The sequence below is a fragment of the Canis aureus genome, chromosome 12, assembly GCF_053574225.1.
Source record: "Canis aureus isolate CA01 chromosome 12, VMU_Caureus_v.1.0, whole genome shotgun sequence".
NCBI lineage: Eukaryota > Metazoa > Chordata > Mammalia > Carnivora > Canidae > Canis > Canis aureus.
Window position 1 is genome coordinate 45,315,173 of NC_135622.1, and position 24,077 is coordinate 45,339,249.

The 24,077-nt window shown below is 39.2% G+C and overlaps 1 protein-coding gene across 18 annotated transcripts in view; it reads left to right on the forward strand.

Annotated features, from left to right (window-relative positions):
* The window catches only part of DTNB (dystrobrevin beta), a 251,457-nt gene that overhangs the window by 162,299 nt on the left and 65,081 nt on the right, over window positions 1-24,077 (forward strand). For 17 of the 18 annotated variants that reach the window (XM_077843868.1, XM_077843882.1, XM_077843874.1 and 14 more), the window contains exon 10: window positions 12,400-12,477. The exons of the other annotated variant lie outside the window; for it this stretch is intronic. In XM_077843868.1, coding sequence (XP_077699994.1) covers window positions 12,400-12,477 — 78 coding nt within the window. The remainder of the gene's footprint in view (window positions 1-12,399; window positions 12,478-24,077) is intronic. 18 annotated transcript variants of the gene reach the window in all.

Genomic DNA, 24,077 nt, shown 5'->3' on the forward strand with positions numbered 1-24,077 from the left:
AAAGAGAGCAAAGAAAGATTCAGCGTGAAAAGGTCTTTAAAATAAAATAGTACATTTCTATCAATTTAGTTATATGTCTTGTAGACCCCTTCCCTGCTTTTTCAATAGAATAATGTTAAACTGAGCAATAGTAGTAAGTAACTTGCCAATTCAGCCATTCATTTTATACTTCTGCCCTTTTTCAGGGTTAGAGCAAGATACCTGAGTTCCTTAGGGTGTCTCTAGCTGCTGTCTGATGGTGAAAGTTCTGTATAAGAATGTGTTTGTGGTAAACCTTTCCTTCCTGAGAAATATTTCATTATAAGTATTATACCACAAATGGCTATGATGAACTGCTAGAAATAGAAATTGAAGCATGTGTATCTGTCGATAGGTCTTTTTTACATTGATGAATTAATTGCAGTAGTGTTTAGATTAGTAGTTGGTTTGGAAATTTAAATCTCTCTGTTGGTTCAATAATTGTAAATGACCAATATCATATATGTACTAACCTAGAAGGTTAGAGAAGCTTAATTGTTAATGTGTGACATTATATTTATACTAACTACATTTACCATACCATATAATTTTTGTTTGTTTTTTTTTTTTAACCTTACTGTTTTCCGAAAGGCAGCTTTGTTTCACTTCTTTGCTTTGGCAGATAACCATAGAACATAGTGAAATAATGGGTTGGTTGGTCTGATATGTAGGAAAAAAAAGAGCAAAACATCACGCTCCTCAAGGAGCATAAAAATGATCTGCACTTGTCATAACTGTTCTTAAGCGGCAGAGTGCTTTTTGAGAGAGTAATAGAATCATAGAGATAAAAGGGATCTTAGAATCTACTAAATTTTGGAGGGTAGTGACAAAGGAGAGGGGAACACATACTGTCTTCATCCTACAGCAGCAGTGTTCAGCTAGGCTGTTCACCCCAGCAGAGATCCCAAAGTACCTAAATCCTGGACATTGCCACTTAACACTTTACTTCGAAGAAAGTTAATCTTTATTAAGTGAATATTTTTCATTTTATTGCTCTATAGCCTTTTTTTCTAGGAACAATAACCTCTTTGGAGAATTGGTTCCCTTTCAACCCTGGGTGTGTTGTTTTGAGAGTACTGCTAATCAAAGTATTGGGCACTCGTGTACCAGAGAGGCAGATGACTCAAGGTGTTTTCTGGGAATTTCCTTATTTATTTATTTATTTATTTATTTATTTATTTATTTATTTATTTATTTCACACAGAAAGAGAGAGAGACGGAGAAGCAGGCTCCACGCAGGGAGCCCGATGTGGGACTCGATCCCGGGCCTCCAGGATCACACCCCGAGCTGAAGGTGGCGCCAAACGGCTGAGCCACCGGGGCTGCCCTGTTGTCTGGGAATTTCCAATTGGAACGAGAGAAGAGGGTTTTTTCTTCTGTGGTGAAGCTACAGTATTAGGCAGAAACTATTTCTCGTTAAGCGTAAAAAAGCTGAGAGATCAGTGTAGACTCTGACCCAAAAGGAGATCTCAGCAAAGATAAGAGTCAATGTCCTAATGACATTCCAGTGTCCTGCACCCCTACCCTTCATGAGATTTACTTGTGAACTTAGTTATCATTTAGTGATGACACAGTAAATTTCTTTTTACCCCCCTAAACTACCAAGTTAGATTTGAATCCTATGCTTTCCTGAGAGCTCTAATCTGAAATTTTCATTTGGATATACAGGGATGCCTGGTGTAGGATGGTAGGTCTGTGGATTTGAATTATTCAGTGGAATTAGAACTGGAAAAAAGTAGGTTCTGATACTGGTTTGGCACTTACCAATTTGGGACTTGGAGCATGTTAATTCTCTTCTTTGACCTTTATTTTTTTTTAATTTATTTTTTATTGGTGTTCAATTTACTAACATACAGAATAACCCCCAGTGCCCGTCAGCCATTCACTCCCACCCCCCGCCCTCCTCCCCTTCTACCACCCCTAGTTCGTTTCCCAGAGTTAGCAGTCTTTACGTTCTGTCTCCCTTTCTGATATTTCCCACACATTTCTTCTCCCTTCTCTTATATTCCCTTTGACTATTATTTATATTCCCCAAATGAATGAGAACATATAATGTTTGTCCTTCTCCGACTGACTTACTTCACTCAGCATAATACCCTCCAGTTCCATCCACGTTGAAGCAAATGGTGGGTATTTGTCATTTCTAATAGCTGAGTAATATTCCACCTTTATTTCCTTATTAGTGAAATAGAAATACCATGATGAGTAGTAGCAAGAATTCAAATAATGTACCTGAGGACCTAGCTCAATGCTAATGCAATATTCATACTCAACAAATGTTAGTTCACTGCCCCTTCCCTTCCTAGCCCTCTCCAGTATCCTAAAAGTAAAGAAATAATTATAAAATATACAGCAAATCTAACTTCATAGGATTTTTCTGACTCTTTTGTTGTACCGGTATTTAGTTAATTGTTGGAAATAATTAAGATGTCTTTCTTTGTTATAAATGATTTTACATTTTTATTGTAAACGATAATTGTCAAATCAGATTTGACCTAAGAATTACAATATGTTACATTTGACCTAAGAATTACGCTGAAGCTTAAGTGCCTCTTGTTGTGATGACTTATGATTATGAAGACTGATTGGTTTATAAACTTCCTGTTGGCAGAGATAGCCTTCCACTTTGTTTTGTTTTTAGCTTTTTCTCAGAGCCCAGAACAGTACTAGGCATGAATACGGCATGGATTTTACTTTGCTTGTATATTGATAAGGTCTTTATTTATTTAAATGGAGTTTGCTATAATCAGAAGGGCTTTGTGGAGATCCTGAAATTTCAGGAGCCATTTCTCTGATAAGAGAAGTGAGAAAGAGTATAACCTTGCCAAGTCCATGAAGAAGGACATTCCAGGTTGGTATTTAGGGGGAAAACTTGAAAGCAGGGGCTAAGAACAACTTGCCTGAAATATATGAGAAGCCTAAAAGAATAAAGTAGTCTGTCTACAAGGTGAGTTTTGAATTTGTCTTGAAGTATGGTGAAATCTACTGCATAAAGATGAGAATAGTATGACCAAAGTGAGTAGGGAAGATCATTTCAGAAGCAACACAGGTATCTAGAATTAAGCAAATAGCTGGCTAGAAAAATATTTAACTAAAATGTTAAGTAACTCATATGTAAGGCATTGTTATAGGCAGTGATCAAGTAAATGAAAGCATAAGCGTAATAGAATCTTTATCCCTTTCATACTAACAGTAATATACAGATCAAAAACTCTGGTAAAAAGTCCCCAAGCATGTGATTGGCAGGTAGCTGTCAAGGTAAAAGAGAATTGCAGGAGCTTCAGCCTTAACCTCTATAAACAAAATAATATTCTGGGAGGAAGAGCAAGATAATGAGCAAGTATTCTTTAAGAAGTCTAGGGTAGAAAAAAAAGAAAAAAAAAAAAAGAAGTCTAGGGTAGGGTTAAGTATCTGCCTTTGTGGGTGACTTCCTACAGAAGAGGTTCTGTGAAAGGGACTACAGAAAAGTGACAGTACTCACAGGTGCCCAGGATCTCACTTGTTCTCTCAGGCTTCATTTGGCTTTGTTCATGACCCCTTTATTCATGCATAATTTTTAAGTAGCAATTTTGCTTAATTTTGCTTAAACAAACAACATCCTATTTTCACATCTTTGGTTAGAAAGTTCTACCCAAAAAGTATTTACCTCTGGATCTAAGTCAACTTAGAAAACCAAAACAAGTAATTACACTCAATGTTGGTCCTGAGCCCAGTGTTAAACTCTTTTTTTTTTTTTTTTTTTTTTAATCAACAGTCTGACTGATAGAATAGATAATTTGCTCATTTAATATGTCTGTTTTGTTAGGCTGAGATGAGGAATCCGCAAGACCTTTGAAATTAAGATTAGATTTTAAATTCATCATAATAAATTAGAGATCTGTTTTTTGAAGAAACAACTTATACTAGCTTATCTGGTTTTCCTTGAAGCAGCCTAGAGGTGATGAAGGATAGGAGCTCTGCAGCCAGATGGTTTGAGTTCAGATAGGCATTCATAACACAGAGCTCTAATGATGCAATAGGGGAAAGAATAAATCATCCCAAAACTATACTCCAGGGATATATTGTCTTACCTTCCTATATAGAAACAATTTTTAAATTGACCTACGGAAATAGATTATTTCCTATAGAAGCAGTCTTTAATAACTATGATCTAACAACCATGCCTTTGTAGACTAAACAATCTTAAGTAAGCTTTTCTAAAAGCGCCGTAATCAAAAGTAGTAGAGACACTACACTGTAATGATAAATTAAGAACAGAGACACAAGAGCCATACTGCCTTGGTTTGTATCCTACTTCTGCCCCAATTTGGCTGTGACCTCAGGTCGATTACTTCTCTCCATGCTTTGGTGTCTCCATCTGTACAATAAAATTAATATCTGTCTCATTGGTGCTTGTGAGGTTTAAATTAGTGAATCCCTGGAAAACGTTTGAACTGAGTGTGATGCATATTAAGCACTCAACAAGTATTGTCGTTGTTATTAAAGACACCCCATTCTCTTGATTCTATGACCAAGTCATAAATGAACTTGCTGTGGCTGCAAACAACACAAATATATTTACCAAATATATCAGCTAATAATGTCGTTATTCCACGCTCTGAGAATAGTCTCACCACAGCTGAATTTAACAGAAAGATTACTTCTCATATGCTCTGCACTCCTCTGCATTCCACAGCATGGTGCTGACTTATGACCAACAAATATTTCCTGGAAACCTGTGCCATGTCTCATACGCAGCCAGGTAATTGATATATAATGATAAAACACACACACACACACACACACAAATTTCTTAGAGTCTGGTAGAGGAGACAAAGTGGCCTGATCTAATATGTTTTCTTGACTTTCTTAAGGGGGTTGTGATGGTAAGGATGTTGAGGGATTGTGCAATTTTGTATCTACTTAAATCATTTAGAGGTCTTTGTCTACAAATAGACTCAATTCATTAAACACTTTCCTTCAGTATTTTTCCTTAAGGATAACAAAAATAGTACAGGCTCACTTTAGAGGATTTGACTCAGTGGTGGTGTTACAGCTTCTATTTTTCCTTTTTGTCTTTTGGGGGCGAGAGATGGGGAGGGACAGCGGGAGAGGGAGAGAGAGAATCTTAAGCAGGCTCCATGCTCAGCACAGAGCCTGACGAGGGGCTCCACGTTAAACCCTGAGGTCATGACCTGAGCCAAAAGCAAAAGTCAGACACTTAATTGAGCCACCCCAGTGCCCCTTTTCTTTTTGTCTTTTTCTTCCCAATTTATAATAATTATTATTTTTTTTTACATTAAGCACCTTTTTCTCTGAAACTCAGGAAAAATTAAACTGGAGAACTTAGGGAAATACAGAAAAGTATAAATAGACAAGAAAAAGTTACCTGTAAATATACTTCTTTTAACATTTTGATATATTTCCTTCAGATACTTTTGTTTTACACTTATTATATTATAATGTTATTATCTGTTATTTAGCTGCAACCATGCTATGTGTATGTATAATTTTATCTTATTTTACAGGGTTACTGTGCTGATAAAATAAATAACATACTTAAAGCTTTAAACACGGTGTCTGGGATGCCTGGATGGCTCAGCAGTTTAGCTCTGCTTTAGGCTCAGAACATGATCCTGGGGTTCAGGGCTCGAGTTCCACATCGGGCTCCCTGAGGGGAGTCTGCTTCTCCCTCTGCCTATGTCTCTGCCTCTCTCTCTCTCTCTCTCTCTCTCTCTGTCATGAATAAATAAATAAATCTTTAAAAAATAAATAAAATAAAAAAATAATAACTAACAATTATTGAATGTTTGATGCATACCTATCAGACACTGTTTTTTTTTTTTTTTAAGATTTTATTTATTTATTCATGACAGACACAGAGAGAGAGGCAGAGACATAGGCAGAGGGAGAAGCAGGCTCCCCTCAGGGAACCCGATGCAGGACTCAATCCTGGATCCTGTGAGCCAAAGGCAGACATTCAACCACTGAGCCATCCAGTTGTCCCAATTATTAGTTATTATTGTAGTTCTTTTTTAACCTTTTAAGTGCTAAGCACTTGGAAAATCTTCATAAGTATTATATTTTAATGACAGCATAATATCCTATAATTATGAATATACTAGGGTTTACTTTTCCTTTCCCTCATATTTGAACATTTAAGTTTCTTCCAGAATTATCTTATTTAATAATAACAATATGGAAATAATATTTCCATAAATATTTTATTTTTTAATTTTATTTTCCATAAATGTTTTAAAATGCAAACTTATCTTTGCATTTCTGATTAATTCCTTGGAATATAGATTGTTAGAAAGGGAATTGCTGAGTCAAAATGAACATCATGGAGGATCCCTGGGTGGCTCCGCGGTTTAGCGCCTGCCTTCAGCGCAGGGCATGATCCTGGAGACCCCGGATCGAGTCCCACATTGGGCTCCCTGCATAGAGCCTGCTGCTTCATCTGTCTGTGTCTCAGCCTCTCTGTCTCTCTGTCTCTCTGTCTCTCTCTCTGTGTCTCTCATGAATAAATAAATAAAATCTTAAAAAAAAAAAAAGAACATCGTTAAAGATCTTTGATGGATGTAAATTGCCCTCTAGAAATTTTGCTTAACTTTATACTTTCACTCTGGCTTAGTGGTAAATTAAAGGCCTATGTCAGAAAATCCTCTCCAGCCTTAAGGATTACCTTTTAAAAAGACATCATTACTATTTTTAGTAGGTAAAATTATCTGTAATTTTAACAATTCTTTTTTTTATAATTAAAACATTTTTATGGGATGCCTGGGTGGCTCAGTTGGTTCAGCGGCTGTCTGCAGCTCAGGTCTGATCCTGGGGTCCCAGAATCTAGCCCAGCGTGCATCCAGCTCCCTGCTCAGCCACCAGATTGCTTCTCCCTCCTTTATGCCCCTCCCCCGCCTCATGTGCTCACTCACAAGTGGTCTCTTTCTCTCAAAATAAATAAACTCTTTTAAAAAAACTAAAAATTAAAAATAAAACATTTTTGTTATTTACATTTCTTTTTAAAGGTGTATTTTTCACTTTGCCCCTTATTAAATTGAAACCTAAATAAGTTTATTAAAAATTTGTGTGAATCCCTTATATATTAAGGCTATTAATTCTTCCTCTGTCATATTTATTGAAATAGTATTCTAAATTTGTTTTTCTTTTCTGATTTTTAAAATTCAAATTAATTGTTCTTTTCCTTCCTAATTTTTCCATTGCTTTTGGGCTTAGCAAGTCCTCTCTATCCAAAGACCCATACACATCTTTTTCTAATCTATATAATTTAACATTTACATTTAGCTGGAAATACATTTTTCTTTATGTGGTAAGGTGATCTCAGTACTTTCCCACGGCATGTTGCAGTTTTTCTTATTTCTATTAAATATTTATTGCATTATATTGTAATTATTTTTTTCTGTAAATTATTTTTATTGTAAATAATTTTCCATTCTCATAGGACTTAAGTTTTTATTTTTTTCATTTTTATCCCCAGCAGCTAGCACTATACCTCTCACTTTGTAGAGAATAGTTGATAAATGAAAAAAGGAATATAAATAGCTGTATATCATTTGTCCTACAATATTTTTTAAAATTTTATTTATTTATTCATGAGAGATAGAGAGAGAGAGAGAGAAGCAGAGAGGCTGAGGGAGAGAAGCAGGCTCCATGCAGGGAGCCCAATGTGGGACTTGATCCTGGGACTCCAGGATCACACCCTGGGCCAAAGGCAGGTGCTCAACCGCTGAGCCACCCAGGGATCCCTGTCCTACAAGATTTTAAAATGCATGATGAGTCACTCATCAGTTCCTAGCTTTCAAAACCTTAAGGAAGATTCTGTAGCAATTTTAATTTCAAGGTAGCCTGCATTCCAGAGCATTTGCCAGAATGATAGTCTAGTCATAAGAGAAGTAATGTGAAAATTACTTGTACCAGTAAGTGAAATTTTTACTTTATGATAAGAGGTGTATCTGACCAGTAACTGGAAGCTCTTTACCTATTATCTAAGCCACCCTCTTACTGTATATTTCCTCAAACCTACCATGATCTATTTAAAAACAGTAAATAAAAATACACCTTTATAGTGATCAGAATACTCAAATGAACAGCTACAATTTAAATGATGACACTCAATTATTTTCAAACTTGAGATAACACCTGGGTTCCTATTCTCCTATTTCCCCAGCTGCTATATAGATATCACTTATCTGTACTTATCCATGCCACTTCAAATCAGCAATTTCAAAACTGAAATCCTCCCTACTCATTCTGTCTACCTAACACCAAATCCTGTTTCCTCCTCTTGTGTTTCCTAGATTGGATTTCAATATCATTAGGCACCAGTAGTTATTCTTGACCCACTAATTACACACTGACTTGGTCTCTGTACCTTATCTCTTTTACCTGCCAGTATTTTTCCTTTTCTCTCTTTCTCACTGTCCACCCTTGTAATCCCTGGACAATTGTTGTAACTTCTTCATTGGTCTCCTAGCTTCCATTCTATCCTTCTTCTCAATCCATTCTATATAAATGATTTTTATTTTTTTTAAGATTTTGTTTATTTATTAGAGACAGAGAGAGGCAGAGACACAGGCAGAGGGAGAAGCAGGCTCCATGCAGGGAGCCCGACATGGGACTCGATCCCAGGACACCAGGATCACGTCCCGGGCTGAAGGCGGCCAAACCGCTGAGCCACCAGGGCTGCCCCATAAATGATTTTTAAATGGAGTAAGCATTAGAAAAAGCCCTCTTTCCCCATCAGGATTCAGGTTCACTAAATGTAAGAGTAGAGCTTAGGTACCTGGTTTTCTGAGATGATTTCTTTGATTAAAAAACAGTGATTTACACGCTTCTTGTGTTTTCTTTTCAAAGCCCAATTATAAGTACATCATCCTTTGACTTAAAAGTGTTCCATGCTTCCCCTACTGCCTCTGGTAGAAAGTCCAAACTTCTTAGCTTGTGATAAAACAGGTTTCATTCACTTCCTGGCCCTAATCTACTTTTCCAGAGGCATTTCCAGCTACTCCCCTTTAAGTGCCTTTGAGTCCAGCCAACTAAGACCCAAATATGCCACGTACTTTTGGGTTTCAATCCCTTTTTCCATATCACTAAATCCATCTGGGGTGCCTGTAACTTTTTTTTCTGTAGCTGGGAATCTCTTTCATCAATGATACTTCACCCTGACTGCTCTTGCCCCTACTTCTTCTAGGCAGGAATAATTGCTCTTCATTAGACTCCTCAACACTTGGTGTGTGTTGTGCTGCTCTCATTACTTTGCATAATTTGTTTACATATCTGTCTTCATCAATATATGATTAGGTTATTGAGGTGAAGATAGTCTTACTTAGCTTTTATAAGTAGACACCCAGTAAGAATGCTTCTTTCCTTTTGATTAAGATCCTAAAAATTCTCTCCAAGTCTTCTTTTTATACCCACCTCTTCTACCTAGCACATGACTTCTATCTCTTATCATCCATCTGCTTTTATCTTCTCATCAAAAAATTGGCATGTCTTATGAACAAAGAAGGAACCTCCCTATATTGTACCAGGTGATGGTTGGTGGTCATTTGGGTATCACAGAACTCATTAGAGTCTAAAGATACCTTGCTTCTACACCAGAGGAAGGTGTAGAAAATCTAGTAATGTGCTCAAGGTATTCAACACATTTTGAATGTTAAAGAAGACCAACAAAACTCATCTGGTGACTTGCATTGATTCTCCTTTTAAGTTTCTGTAATGGGTACAGATGTCCATTTCACAAAATGTCTGTTTCACACCTGGAGGCATTCTTTTCTGCCATCTTAAGGGAACTACAAAAAAATTTTCTTAAGCCAGAAGCCATTCATGTTGTATTACATCTTCCAAGACCACATCTAAATTGTTGGCTTTCACACTGAACTGTGGGTCTAGTGGTAGATCCTATAGTAAAGACCCCCTTTATGCTTTCAAATGCCTCTTTCATCTTGGACTGCAAACCCATAGCACCTATTACTCTAGCAAAATGTGCTTGAGGTTCACAAAGACCAAGAACTTTGGGGGTAATTATGATTAGCCACCAACTTACAATGTAATCATTACTATCTGGTTCTGAATATTAGAGAAGAGGCTTTGATATGTGTGCTCTAAGATAATAATTGAGCATGATATCTGCCAAGAGATAGATATGATTAATGACTTTTGTGGCATCAGACTAAACAAAATACTACAAATCATGAAATTTTATCACATGGATCCATGTGTAAGAAATATTTAAAACTTTTTTTTCTATTGTCATTTTTTTCCTCTAAGAGTATCAGACAGGAAATTGAATGTAGTGGTATCTTGAATATTGAAAAATACTAGGTAACTGCATTAGTTCTGAAAGCAACCTGAGTGTGTCCTTATCTTATTTGGGAAATGGGTTACGAATAATAATATATTAAAGAGGCAAAGCCCATTCTATTTTCAGGAGTAAAATGTTTCTGGTGCCCTCAAGCATGTAAAGCTGTGATGTTGGATTTGTTTCTCTAATAGGAATTGTCTCCTTGTTCCATTTGGACAATTGATTTAAAAGGACTAGAGGCAAAAATATAAATTTAGGACTAAAATTAAGTTAATTTCTAAGTTTATTTTTATTATTAGTCCAAAACAATTGATTGATTGATTATAACTCAGCACAGCCACCAGCATTAATAGGCTTAAAAGTTTGGGAGCAATATTGGATATCAGCCTGGAAGATAGGTAGGAAGATAAATTATGTGGAATTAAATTCTAGCCTAGAAAGGCATATTTCAGTTTTGAATGTCTTACTTTGTGACTTGTCACATACAGGGAGGAATGTGTAAAATAAGCATAGTGCTATAGCATAAAAATCAAGAGACCTAAATCTGTTCCCTGTAAATTACTTTCCATCTTTCATCCTCTCCATTAAATGGAAAATCATATATTTCCCTACCCAGAAATGAAATTGGGTTTAAAAAAAGGGGGGGGCGGTTTGGCGCCTGCCTTTGGCCCAGGGCGCGATCCTGGAGACCCGGGATCGAATCCCACATCGGGCTCCCGGTGCATGGAGCCCGCTTCTCCCTCTGCCTGTGTCTCTGCCTCTCTCTCTCTCTCTCTGTGACTATCATGAATAAATAAAAATAAAATCTAAAAAAAAAAAAAAAAAAGGGGGGGGAGGAGTATATATAGACAGTTATAGAGCTAGATAGGTAAGTAGGTAGGTACACAGGTACAGGTAGATTGATTCATCCCTCTTAACCTTTCCTTTAGATAGGTTGGCTTTACCTGAACATTTTCCCTTGATTCTCTTTTTGAGTGTCCTATAAAACCTGCAAAACAGCAAAGGCTCTCGTCCCTTAATATTCACCAAGACTTGCTAAGTATAACCTCTACAAAAACACTTTACATAATTAAGTCAGCACTTAACTATAAGGAGAAACCAGGAGCTAGTTCCCAAGCACCTAAATATGAGAGAAGGACTTTTCTGCTTCACTTTTCGGCTTTGATGGACATATTTCTCCGAAAAGTACTTTCAATTCAGGAGAGGAAGTGAGAGTTTTCCCAGGAGTAATATTTAGCAATAGTCATGTGGCTCCAAATGCAAGACAGAAACCCTTTGTAGCTAACTTAGTAGGGAGGGAGAGAAGCTGAAGATGGCTGAAAGGCAAAATCATAGATTCCTTTTGGTAAGTTTGGATTCATTCATTTAAGACTCTCCAAGTGAGAGCAACTGACCTTGACTCCGGAATATCAGCTCTAAAGACCAGCTATTAAATACACTTACCTTCAAATGTAAATTTGGATTAGGTTATAAAAGAAAGCGTTCTAATTAGAGGATAAATATGAGGTATGGGTTAAATTGTTAAGATTCTAGTAAAGGACTAATAAGAGAATTTAACATTTTACAGTCTGTTTTGGTATAAAGTGTGGAAATTAAATCCAAGGGAAGACAGTGAACTCTAACAAAATCAGGAAAAACATACACATTGCTGTTGTGATCTGTATAATATATCACAAACATCAAACACCTCATAACCCTGGAAACACCTAAAATGCAGAGAAACTGCATGTTAAGTAGCAATTCAGGCTTGTATACTGAACTATGAAACAAAAGCCAGCAGAGTTATATCCCTGTCGTGTGTGTGTGTGTGTGTGTGTGTGTGTGTGTGTGTGTGTGTGTGTTTCACTGGTCTCTCCTCCTGGTACAGCATAGCGTTGTGGTCCATTGGCTTTGAACTAGAGAACCCATCTGGTGGAGTTTGCTTGGACTGTGCATATCGATTCCCACCCCTCCTTCCCGTGGCTCCCACTGTGCTTATCAGGAGGAATGATAGTTGGTTCCTTTGCTCTTATCACTCTTTCATTTGTTTCCCTTGGTCATGTTGGTAATTATTAATATAATGTAAATGTATTTCCTTTCAGTCCGCCTCGCCCTCTGGCTAATATGAATGACACCATGGTGAGCCACATGTCCTCTGGAGTGCCCACCCCCACCAAGAGGTATGTAGGGTTCCTGCCTCAGTCACTGCTCAGAGTTGTCCTGGCCTGGGAAGCAGAGCATTTCATGGGACAGAAAGGATGGGCTTACTTTCTCCTCCTTTAACTGTCTTTTAGTATTATTTTCTAATTTTTTTCTTCCTTTTTTTCCTACTAACTCATAAATATAGCAACCAAAGGAGTCTGCTTGTGAGTGATGCCTGGGGTGGAAACTCTTCATTTGTGACAGGCAGTTGGATATAGTGTCAAAGCAGATTAGACACTTGAGAGATTTTTTTTTAACATTAAACAATATTTTGATGACCACAAATTTCAACAATTTTGCATTTTTGTTTTTGTAAATGTCAAAGATTGTTTCTGCTTCCTGATGAGACTGTGTAAATTGAATTAATCCCTGATAGTCTCTTAAATCATTCTGTATATGATTCATGAACATTTAACTGGAAAGCCTAAGTCTCTCTCTTAGTTATACAAGTAGTTTCCTTTAGGGTTCTACAAGGAACTAGAATGGTGTACTCCTTTCTTTTCTTTATTTAATTTACCCTTCTCCTAAATTCTCTTAGGCAGGACTTAAAAGAACTCTATAAAATGGCTTACTTTCTGTTTGATTTAAGCTGTCCCATAATCAAAGCATTGCAGAAACTCCCTCAAGGGCACAGCCATTAAAGAATTCTTTCTAACAGTCATCACCCAAAAAGAAACAAAACAAAACAACGAAGACATTTCAGTGGACTCCCCAAGTTCTTGCTGAAGAAAACTACTTCGTGCCATATGTACTGATTGCATTGGATTAATTCAGTTATAGAAATGTCCTCTGCTTAGTGATACTTTGACTTAACATATATAATACTTAAGGTCAACTGTATTTGCTCCCAGTGGCTAAAACTCCTGGAGCACTGTTTCCCAAACTTGACTGATGGGAAGACCAGAAGAATCACCTAGGTCAGTTGTTAAAAATACAGTTTTCTGGGACCACATCAGACCCAGTGACTCCTGAGATCCTGAGAAGCTACACCTCTAACAATAAGTATTCCAGGTGATTCTTACCATTCAAGTACATTTGGGAGAGAGCTTTGGAAGGAAGCTAAGAAGTACACTGGCTACCCTGAAATAGAGGAGTTAGGGACTTAAATCAGTCAGAATGACCTGATGATACAGTGCTACGCACTAAGAGTCTCAAGACTGACCAGGTAAGAGTGCTTGCCCATAGCCTTCCTGAGATACGACCAGTAGGGAACAGCCACACTGCTTCTTTTGGGGCAGAGTTGGGTGATATTATTGACTAGAACATAGACTTGAGCCAGACCATCTGCATTTGAATCCTGGCACTCATGTGACCTTAAACAAAATTTGCACCTTCATTTTTTTAATTTATAGAATGACTACAATAATAGTGTCTACTTTGTGCAGTAATGTGAGAATTTAAGATACTGTTTTCATTATTTAGGAAGTAACCTAGTGAGAGAGCAGGTAGGTAAGAAAAGTAATTTACAATACCCTTTCAAGGAAGAATGGAGAGCTTCTGGAAAGATACAGAACAATGCAACCTCTCCCACCTACCTTGGTATGACAACAACTCTTGCTGGCCTTAGTCCTTAGTTTTTTATGTTAAAACACCCATAGCATTCAAATCCAGACCCAGAATCTAAATAGCAACTCAGGGATGTTTCCATTTCAAAACCAGGAAGCTAAGGTGGATTATGGAAACAAGTCAGCTTGCTGGTGGTAGGTTAGTGTTAGCAATGCCATCTATTAGGGTTTCACTTCATCTGAGTTGTTCCCTTCATTTACTAGTTTTGTCATGCGAGTCAGTTGAGTCCCTGAGGGCCCTAAGTGCCTGGTGACTAAGGCACCAGACATTTGGTGACCACAGCTGAATGTTCCTACCAGAAGCTGTTAGAGGGGATACCTCTTTCTAGACAATATTTTATTTCTTGAGAAGACTGAAAGAGGGGACTTGGGACCAATAATAATTGCTCCTGTGGAAGGCCAGCCTTTATGCTGGATGATCCAGTATTCAGCCCAAGGTTTAGGATCAAGTGGCCAGTGGCAATTGTCAGTCACAAAATCTCTACCATTTTTGAAAGTTATTTCGGATGGTATTCAATAGCCTGGATTAAGACTTTATTTTGAAGTCAACATTTTCTCTAGTATCCCTTTTTTTTTTAAGATTTTTTTTTAAAGATTTTATTTATTTATTCATGAGAGACACAGAGAGAAAGAGAGGCAGAGACACAGGCAGAGGGAGAAGCAGACTCCATGCAGGGAGCTTGACATGGGACTCGATCCCGGGTCTCCAGGATCACACCTCAGGCTGCAGCCGGCGCTAAGCTGCTGCGCCACCGGGGCCACCCTTTTTTTAAAGATTTTTATTTATTTATCCATGAGAGAGACACAGAGAGAGAGAGAGGCAGAGACACAGGCAGAGGGAGAAGCAGGCTCCTGATGTGGGATTCGATCCGAGTCTCCAGGATCAGGCCTTGGGCTGAAGGTGGCACTAAACCACTGAGCCACCCAGGCTGCCCTCTAGTACCTCTTTCAAGCCCAACTAAGTTTAGCAGACTTGGTCAGTCCTCAAGGTGGTTATCACAGACTGCATGGGGATTGAGCAGCAGAGCAAAGGCAGCCTGAGCCCTTAGCAGGCCAAGAAAGAAGAACGAGCACTGTCATTTATCAAGAAAATCAGTTGCTTGAGTAGAAGCCATATAGGAACAAGATGCTCTCATCCTAAGGATCTAGTCCTTAGAATTTAGGAGACTTCATTTATATTCTGGATGAGATTATGATGTAACATGTGGACATTAATTGCGTAATTCATAGATCTGGCTCTTCATGGCCCATTTTACCAAACCAGTATAAATATCCATCTAGAATTCTATTTATTCTCTTAAGAACTCATCAGTTTTTCTTTCCTCCTCTGGATATTGTCAGGCCTGTGTCTCTAGAGTCTAATGAAAACTAGGAACCCAGCGCCACAGCCCAGTCACAGGACCTCCTCTACTGGGGCAGAGAACCCTCAAGGGAATTAAAGCTACTCTCCAGAAATAAGAGGTTTCCTTTAGAACTCAGAGTAAGACATAAATCACTAAATCAGACAAGAACATACACAGTAATAAAAATGCAGAAAAAATTTAAGAGCTACAGTTTCTACCTTTTCAATAGGCAGTGCATATAAAAACAGCAATAGCTACAAGGGTCAAAAATACTGTTAGTCCAAATAGAAGATTGTCGCAAATGTGAGTTACTTTTTATTTTTATTCATTTATTTTTTAAAAATTTATTTAAGACAGAGAGAGTACACGTGCACATGATGGAGTGAGGGACAAAGGGAGAGGGAGAGAGAAAGAATCCTCAAGCAGTCTCATTCCTGAGCACAGAGTCCAGTGTGTGATCCCTCCACCCTGAGATCAAGACCTGAGCCAAAATCAAGAGTCACATGCTTAACCAACTGAGTCACCCAGGCACCCCAACAGTTACGTTTTTTTTTTTCAAATATTATTTATTTATTCATGAGAGACACACAGAGAGAGGCAGAGACACAGGCAGAGAGAGAAGCAGGCTCCTTTCAGGGAGCCTGATAAGGGACTCGATCCCAGGACCCTGGGATCATGACCTGAACCAAAGGCAGATGCTCAACCATTGAGCCACCCAGTTGTCCCCAACAGTTACTTTTTAAAGAAGAAAACCTTATCAGTTGCAAAGCTTCTGTCTCTCCTTTGAGATAACATGAATTATGTTCCTAGAGGGTCCACTGCAGGGGTTTGCTGTGCACAATATTTTTCTAGCATGCCTATGTTGAAATTGCTATAATTGAAAAGAAATTTCATTTTTGCTTTGGTCTAAATAGTTTCTGGAAATGTGCTTTCTTTTAAAAGAACCAGAACAATACACTTAGAAACAAACAACAAAAAACTTTCAAAACTTTAAAACAGAGGCTTAAAATCCTCCCCTTCTACCTATTTCCTCTGAGGCTTGCTTCAGTTCCTCTTTTTCCACAGAGTCCAGAATGTAAACAGTGATATTATTCTCTGGACTATTGTAGTGTTCTGAGTCATAATGTACTTTCAGAGCAGTATGGAAAATGATGTCAATATTTTTTATTTTTTAATGTCTTCTAAAGCCTTAGCTTTATTTATGAATATTTAAACTTGCACAATTCTGTGGGTGTTTCATAGAACTATGACATATCAACTCTTTTTAGCTTCAGGTATTAAAATTTAACTTCAAGAAGCACAAACCCCACTAAGCAAGATGAAAAGCTTTTATGGGACTCCTGAGTGGCTCAGTGGTAGAGTGTCTGCCTGCCACTCAGGGTGTGATCCTGGTCTGGGATCGAGTCCTGCATTGGGCTCCCTGCGAGGAGCCTGCTTCTCCCTCTGCCTATGTCTCTGCCTCTCTCTCTCTTTCTCTCTCTGTGTCTCTCATGAATAAATAAATAAATAAAATATTTTTAAAAAATGTTTTACTGATCTGTTCTATAACATGTGTTCATAATTAATACCATACTGTACACTTAAAAGTTTGTTAAGAGGGTTGATCTCATGTTACATGTTGTTATTATAGTTAAAAAAAAAAAAAGGGAAAAAAGGGAGAAACTGACAAAGACAAAGACAAAGACAAAAGCAGGAAGCAAAGAACAGAAGTGTCCCTGGATCATAAAAGCACTGAAACGCTGCCAGGATGCCCATCTGTGGCTTCTTCATCTCCTGATTACTCTAGAATGCTGTCTTCATTCCCTGCAGCTGTGGAACACCTACTCCTCCATACTGCCAGTGGCTTCAGATGTACAGCCACAGAATCATCACTCAAGAGGTTGTGCCTTTCCTACCTCAGATTAGAGAACTCCAAGGAAAGAGTCTTACTCTCCTGGATTGTTTTACTGGCCATTGGATTGTATGTGATAGACCACACCCATTATACCTACATCATTAAAACAGGAGCATTTCCCCCCAGAAAGGTTATACTGAACAGAAGAGAGAGGCCATGGGAATGACAAATAACAGAAGTTGTTGGCAGACCAGTTTTGCTACCCAGTACCCCAAAGTGTGCAAAAGTGTGTACATACACACACACTGTCTCATACCATTTCCAGGGTTTTCCTGGAATGCAGCATTCCACATACAACTGCAAATTCATGCACCCCTCTCCCAGAAGTCTGTCTACCTCCTGTGATAGCCCTGGGCCCTGGATACTTAGGCTATGTCCATTCATCCAGGTCAGCTCTCCATATGTCTTTTTGTGACTAATTCACCCATCCTGAACTGAAGCAAATAATAAGTTATGAGCACTGTGCACCCACTATACAAGGTGAAGGTTGAAAAGTAGGATAATTTGAATAGTGGAGAAATGGAAGTGATAGAAAACATGGCATATCAAGCCACATTTGCCCATATTTCCTTTTGAAACACCACCAAAATGATAGCCAAGAGATTATTTTGAGTAAAAACCCACAAGAAGAAAGAAAAATGGAAGATGAGACAATAGCAACAAGAATTTGGGAGCAGAAGCAGATTGGTGAATGGAAAACTGATTTTGCAGACTGGAGAAGACCAAAGCCTCAGCTGATAGTGAGAGGAGCCCAGAAGAAAGCCCTCCCCAGGAGTGAGAGGGCAGAATGACCGGCTGGAAGTCTATACAGGAGGTACTTAGAACCACAGAACGTCTACACAACTGGGTAACTGCCCCTACCCCACTCTGCCAAAGAGTTGAGGTTTATGTTTGGATTTTCTGGAACAATACAACCCCCATAAGACCCTAATTGTCTTAATTATCTCACCCTTGGTGGGTAGAGACAACTAGCTCTTAGACAACCCAGCTCCCTTCCTTCCCACATCATTCTGAAGACTTGAAGAAATCACTGCTCCATCCTGTTATTCCTCTCAAGGTGCTTGGAACTCTGGCCATAAGGAGCAGAAGATCTCAGTCCCAGGATCCTAGAGGTTATAGTTTAACCAGTTGCTTTTCTCAGCAGCCGTGTAGCAAAGATTGAAGTATTCCCTCCCTCGGATGGAGACACTTTTGCTACCATCCACACCTCAACTTGACTCAGCTAGTTCCACTCAGTGTTACTCCCCGCTTCTAGTATTTCTATTTTAGTCAGAAACCTCGGCTGTAAGTGACAGAAGCTCAGTTTGAATTAGCTTCAGGAAAATAAGGAGGTTTTTTTGTTTTTTGTTTTTTTTCTTAATAGAGGGAAAGAGTTCATGCACATGTGAGCAGGGGAGGGGCAGAGGAAGAGAGAGAAGGAGAGAAGCCAGCTTTGCACTGAGCACAAAGCCCAACGTGGTGCTCAGGACCCTGAGATCACAACCTGAGCCAAAGCCAAGAGTCAGACACTCAACTGACTGTGCCACCCGAGGCGCCCCTGAAGGTTTTTTGTTTTTGTAGCCAAACTGGGAAGAGCATAGTGGTATTTGGCTGGGCCTCAGGAAGGACCAGAGCCAGCAAGGGAGCTCTCACTCACTTAGGTGTTTCCTTGCCTCCCCTTGGCTACCCTAATGCTCCTTGCTCATCTCTGGTGTGTGTTAACTGCTTCTTCCCTAACATAGCTACCTTTCAGCATGGGAGGGGATATATCCCTGAGACCTGTATGTTTATACTTCATAACCTTACTACCCTATAGTGATTGACCTTCTCTTTGTTCCAACTTGAAAACTCCCAATGAAAGTTCTTTTTGGTCCATCTTGGATCATGTTACCCATCCATGGGTTATCTGTTTGGGGCCCCATCTAGAATTACATGGTTGAATGGGTAGGGGTCAGTTCTCCAAAGAAGGGGGTCTGCTGTCTTTGGAGAACATAGGGTGCTGAGGAAACACATAGCTATAGACTTCTTTTTGGGTGATTTCTGAAAAAAATTGCATTCGTAAATATATCACCCCTCCAGTAGCATAGATTGTTAGGAGGTCCTTTTTCACCCTACCACCTAATTTTTATTTCTCTCAAGAGTTAAATAATGCTTTCTATTCTGTTCAGTTTATAAAGATTTATTGTGTTGGGATATAACACTGTCTTTGGGTGCTAACAGGTAAATATTAGAGCCATTAATTTTAAGTTGTCACCAATTGCTAGGAATCTTAAGTAGAGGCAAGATTTTATCAGTCAAGAGTTTTTAACTTTAACACATACAAGAAGGAAAAGGCATTTTAGGGGACAGGAGGGAGAGAAGCGCAGGGAGAGAGAATCCCAAGCAGGCCCCATGCCTGATATGGGGCTTGATCTCACTGCCCTGAGATTGTGACCTGAGCCAAAATGAAGAGCCAGATGCTTAACTGACTGAGCCATCCAGGTGCCCTGGGAAAACATTTTTAAAGTCCAGAAGAGACCATAGTATAAATATTATTTCTGAGCTGAAAACATAGAGATGAGTTGCACTATAATAGTATTAAAATGGCTTTCTGAGTGGGCACCAATATAAAGATTTTTTCTTAGTATCTACAGAATGACAAATGCTACGATCTGTTGTGTTTTAGACTGAAGACAGCAGAGGTATTGGCACAATTTAAAAAGGAGGCAAACTAAATTAGTTAAGCCAGAAACTCTCCATTTCTGGACTCAGGCTATTGATCTTCTTCCCTCCCGTGAAATGAGAATAAGAAGAGTTTGGTTGATGGGGCACCAGGGTGGCTCAGTTGGTTTTGCGTCTGACTCTTGATCTCAGCTTGGGTCTTGATCTCAGGGGTCATGAGTTCAAGCTCTGCATTGGGCTCCATGCTGAACATGGAGCCTACTTAAAAAAAAATTTAAATGAAAAAAGTAATTAATTAAAGAAGAGTTTAGTTGAAAAGCAAGAATTAATGAGGACTTAAGCATGATCATGAAACAACTAGCTTGCATGAATTCTTCATGAGGATCTCTCCAAGACAACAGAAGAATTACCTTTTTCTCCAATCTATTTTTGAAAGACAGAAAAGCAGAGTAATTGAAAATTAACACATAATCTTATGGGGCTGCAGGTTCCTCAGTGTTGGCAGATTTCCAAAGTCCATCTGATGGCCCAGGCAAACAGCCAGGTTTCAGCTGCTTCTGGGCTGGGATTAAATTCCATTTCCATTCAAGCATTTAAGGTAAACCCTTCAGCAATTCTAACTCAAGTTAGTACAAACAAAAAGCTTGAGTATTTCTAAGTCCATACTTTAAAGCTTAAGTTTGAAAAATTGAAGCTTACAGAAGCATAGTAACCAATAGTTTCCTCCTCTCACTAAACTGAGGCTAGCGGTTCTCAATGTGAACAAGAATTACATCCATTATGAACTGTCAGCAAAACAAAGGGGAAGAAGGAACAGGTCTGGGGAGAGAAACCATGAGTTCAGTGTTGCCATGTGCAGATTGAGATGCCTGAGAGATCCTGAGAGTGAAGACAGGCTTATATGGATTTGGGATGTGGGGGTCAAGGAAGGAGATGGATGATTCTCCTCCAGGTTCCTTTCTGGCTTAAGTTAAGGTATTTGTAGTTGAAACACAGGAGGAAGATTTGGGCAAGAAGATAGCAAGATTATGTTGAGGTAGAAGTGCCTGAGGGACACAGAGGAACCAGACCTTAGCATGAATTCTTGTCATCCTGACTCTTTCAGTTACCTCAGATTCACACTAGCAAAGAGCAGGCAGGTACTCAGATCCAACAAACAACCGGTAGAACCTAAATACACCCACCCCACCCCACCCACACACAATTTGACCCATTTTTCATATCTGCTTTGGAGGCTATTAACTTAAATACCTCTTGACCACATGTCCTCCTTAGAAGCTGACTCAGTGCAGCATGCTGCTTTGTAGTGATGTGCCAAGGGCTTGCACAAATCACAGAAATACCATAGCAATGCTGAAACTCCTATGGTGATCCAGTTTAACCAATGTTTTTCATTCCTCTTAATGTCAAACTATTAAAATATTTCAACTTACTGTAGTAAAGCAGATATGTAAAACAAATCAGTGCTGGGATGCCTGGGTGGCTCAGGGTGTGATCCCGGTCCTGGGATCAAGTCCCACATTGGGTTCCCTGCAAAGAACCTGCCTCTCCCTCTATGTCTCTGCTTCTCTCTCTGTGTCTCTCATGAATATATAAATAAAATCTTTTTTTAAAAATAAAAAATAAAATAAGATGAATAGAACAAATCAGTGTTGTGGTAAAAAAAAAATGTTAATTATTCTGTGGATCTAATTAGGAAATCTCCAGTCTACTTCCCACCTCACCCCCAAAAAACAGAGGGCTTTTTCTGAAATGCAAATCTAATGAAATTACTCTTCTGATCAAAATTTTCCAATGGCTCTTTCATTCTGCAGCATTGTCCAATACCATGGAGACCAATATGGTAGCCACTAGCCATGTGAGGCTGTTGAGCACTTGAAATGTGAAAAGTGTGACAGAGGAAGTGAAATTTTAATTTTATTTAATTTGAATTAATTTGAATTTAATGTGGTTAGTGGCAACAGAGTTCTACAGGATTAGGCCCATATTCTTCAGTGTGGCTTATGAAGCTATTCGAAGCCTTGCTAGCCTCCTCAGCCCTGCCTTATTTCACTCTTTTTATTGGCTTCTACACGGAGAATTACTCAGATCCCTAACAGCTCTCTAAGCAGATTTCTGCATATGCTGCTTCTGCCTTTAGTGCCTGCCTACCCTTTTTCCCTTTATTCCCCTCTCTGTCATCTAATTCTTCCTTCTTAACTTAGCTTCAACTCCTCCAGGCAGCCTTCCCTGATACTTAAAACTAGATTAAGTGTTCTTCCTCTGTAATCCATAGCATCATCTGTATATATCAGTGTATTGTAACTACCTGTTTGTTAGATGCCTTTCTAGATAGACTATAAGCTCATTGAAGGTGAGGACTCAACAGGCTTTATCCAGAAACTTACTTTTCTCCAAATCTTGCTATTGCTTGCCCCTTAATCAGTCTTCCTCTGTTAGGAAAAAGATTTTCTTCTTCAGTTACTTCAAGCACATGGCATCTTACAGCATTGCCTTCTTTTTTAAAAAAAAAAAAAAAAGATTTTATTTATTTATTCATAGAGACACACACAGAGAGAGAGGCAGAGACACAGGCAGAGGGAGAAGCAGGCACCATGCAGAGCCTGACATGGGACTCGATCCAGGGTCTCCAGGATCACGCCCCAGGCTGCAGCGCTATAAACCGCTGCGCCACCAGGGCTGCCCATAGCATTGCCTTCTTATTCCATTCAGAGCAGAGAAATAAGGGACATGAGTTATATTGAAGTATCTGGTTCTACTCCAGCACTGCATTGTTCACTCTCTAGCTGCCTGCACCCCTGGTTATGTGTCACTTTCCTCTGTAAGTATGAGAAACCTGACTCTTATCACCTGCCATCCATGTACCTATTTGCTTACCCCTGGTAGCATGGATAGTGATTTCAAAATTGATTTATTTCTTCAGTAGATTACTGAGTTATAATTCATTCACCATACGACCCATCCACTTAAAATGTATGATTCAGTGGTTTTTGGTGTATTCACAGAGTTGTGTAGCCATCACCACAATCAATTTTAGAACATTTTCATCACCCCCCAGATTGATTTACTACTAAAATATCACTCACTGCAGTGTGGAGAATTAACTGTGGTGGGCAAGAGCAGAAGAAGAAAGCAAGCAAGGGCTATTGGGTGGTCCAAGTGGCACTTGCAAGACTTTCCAGATGAGAAAGGATGGCAGCATTGGGGGCTTGAGCTTGATGGTTGGGTGAGTGGTGATGCTCTTCACTTAAACTGGTCATTGGGGGGTGCAGCAGGTGAGGAAGTGGTTGGAGGGAGTCAGGGATTCTAGTTTGAACATGTTAAGTTTGGGATGCCTCTTAGGCAGCCATGGGGAGATGCTGAATTGGTCCTCAAATATACAATCCTGGAGCTCCAGGGAGAGGGCAGGGCTGGAGATGCAAAGTTGTGAGGATTACAGTAATACCTTTTTGGTAAGATTATCCTGAGAATAAGCAAAAGAGCATATGTGAAATTCTCTGATAGGGTCACAGGCGCTTTGTTGATAATGACTACTACATTATCTTCTTTAATCCTTCCTATAGTCTCTGAAGTAAGTAATACATGAAGTATTAACTTCATGTAGATTTTATATTCTTATTATTTTACAGATGAGGGGACTAAAGCAGAGAGATTAATGTCCAGGCTCACACAGCAAGCAGATGCATGTGGATTACACCCAAGATTGCCTCCCTCCAAAGCCCATGCTCTCCTGCCTCCTGCCTAGTAATGAATCAGGCTCCTGGGACTACAAACTGCCACTCCAGACACAGCCTCTGCTTCTGACTTTGTCCACACCACAGCTGACCTTTCATCCCCTCTGTCTCTACTCACATCCCTTCCCCTTGTTTCCTGTCCCCACAGAGGTGTCTCTTCTGTCAAAGGTCTCTTGCTGCCGATAGAGCTTCTCCTGAAGCCATGAGACATTCTCCCCTAGACTAGGAAGCCCCCTTTCTTTTGGAGAGTGGGTCTCACACTGGAGTGTGCATCAGGAGCACCTGGAAGCTGGTTTCAAATGCGTAGAGCTGGGAGGGTGCCTTACAAGGGAGAAAATGCTCCTCATTTCCCCGAAAGGAATGTGTTCATATCGTAGTCACTCTTCTTTTAACTCTGGTTTA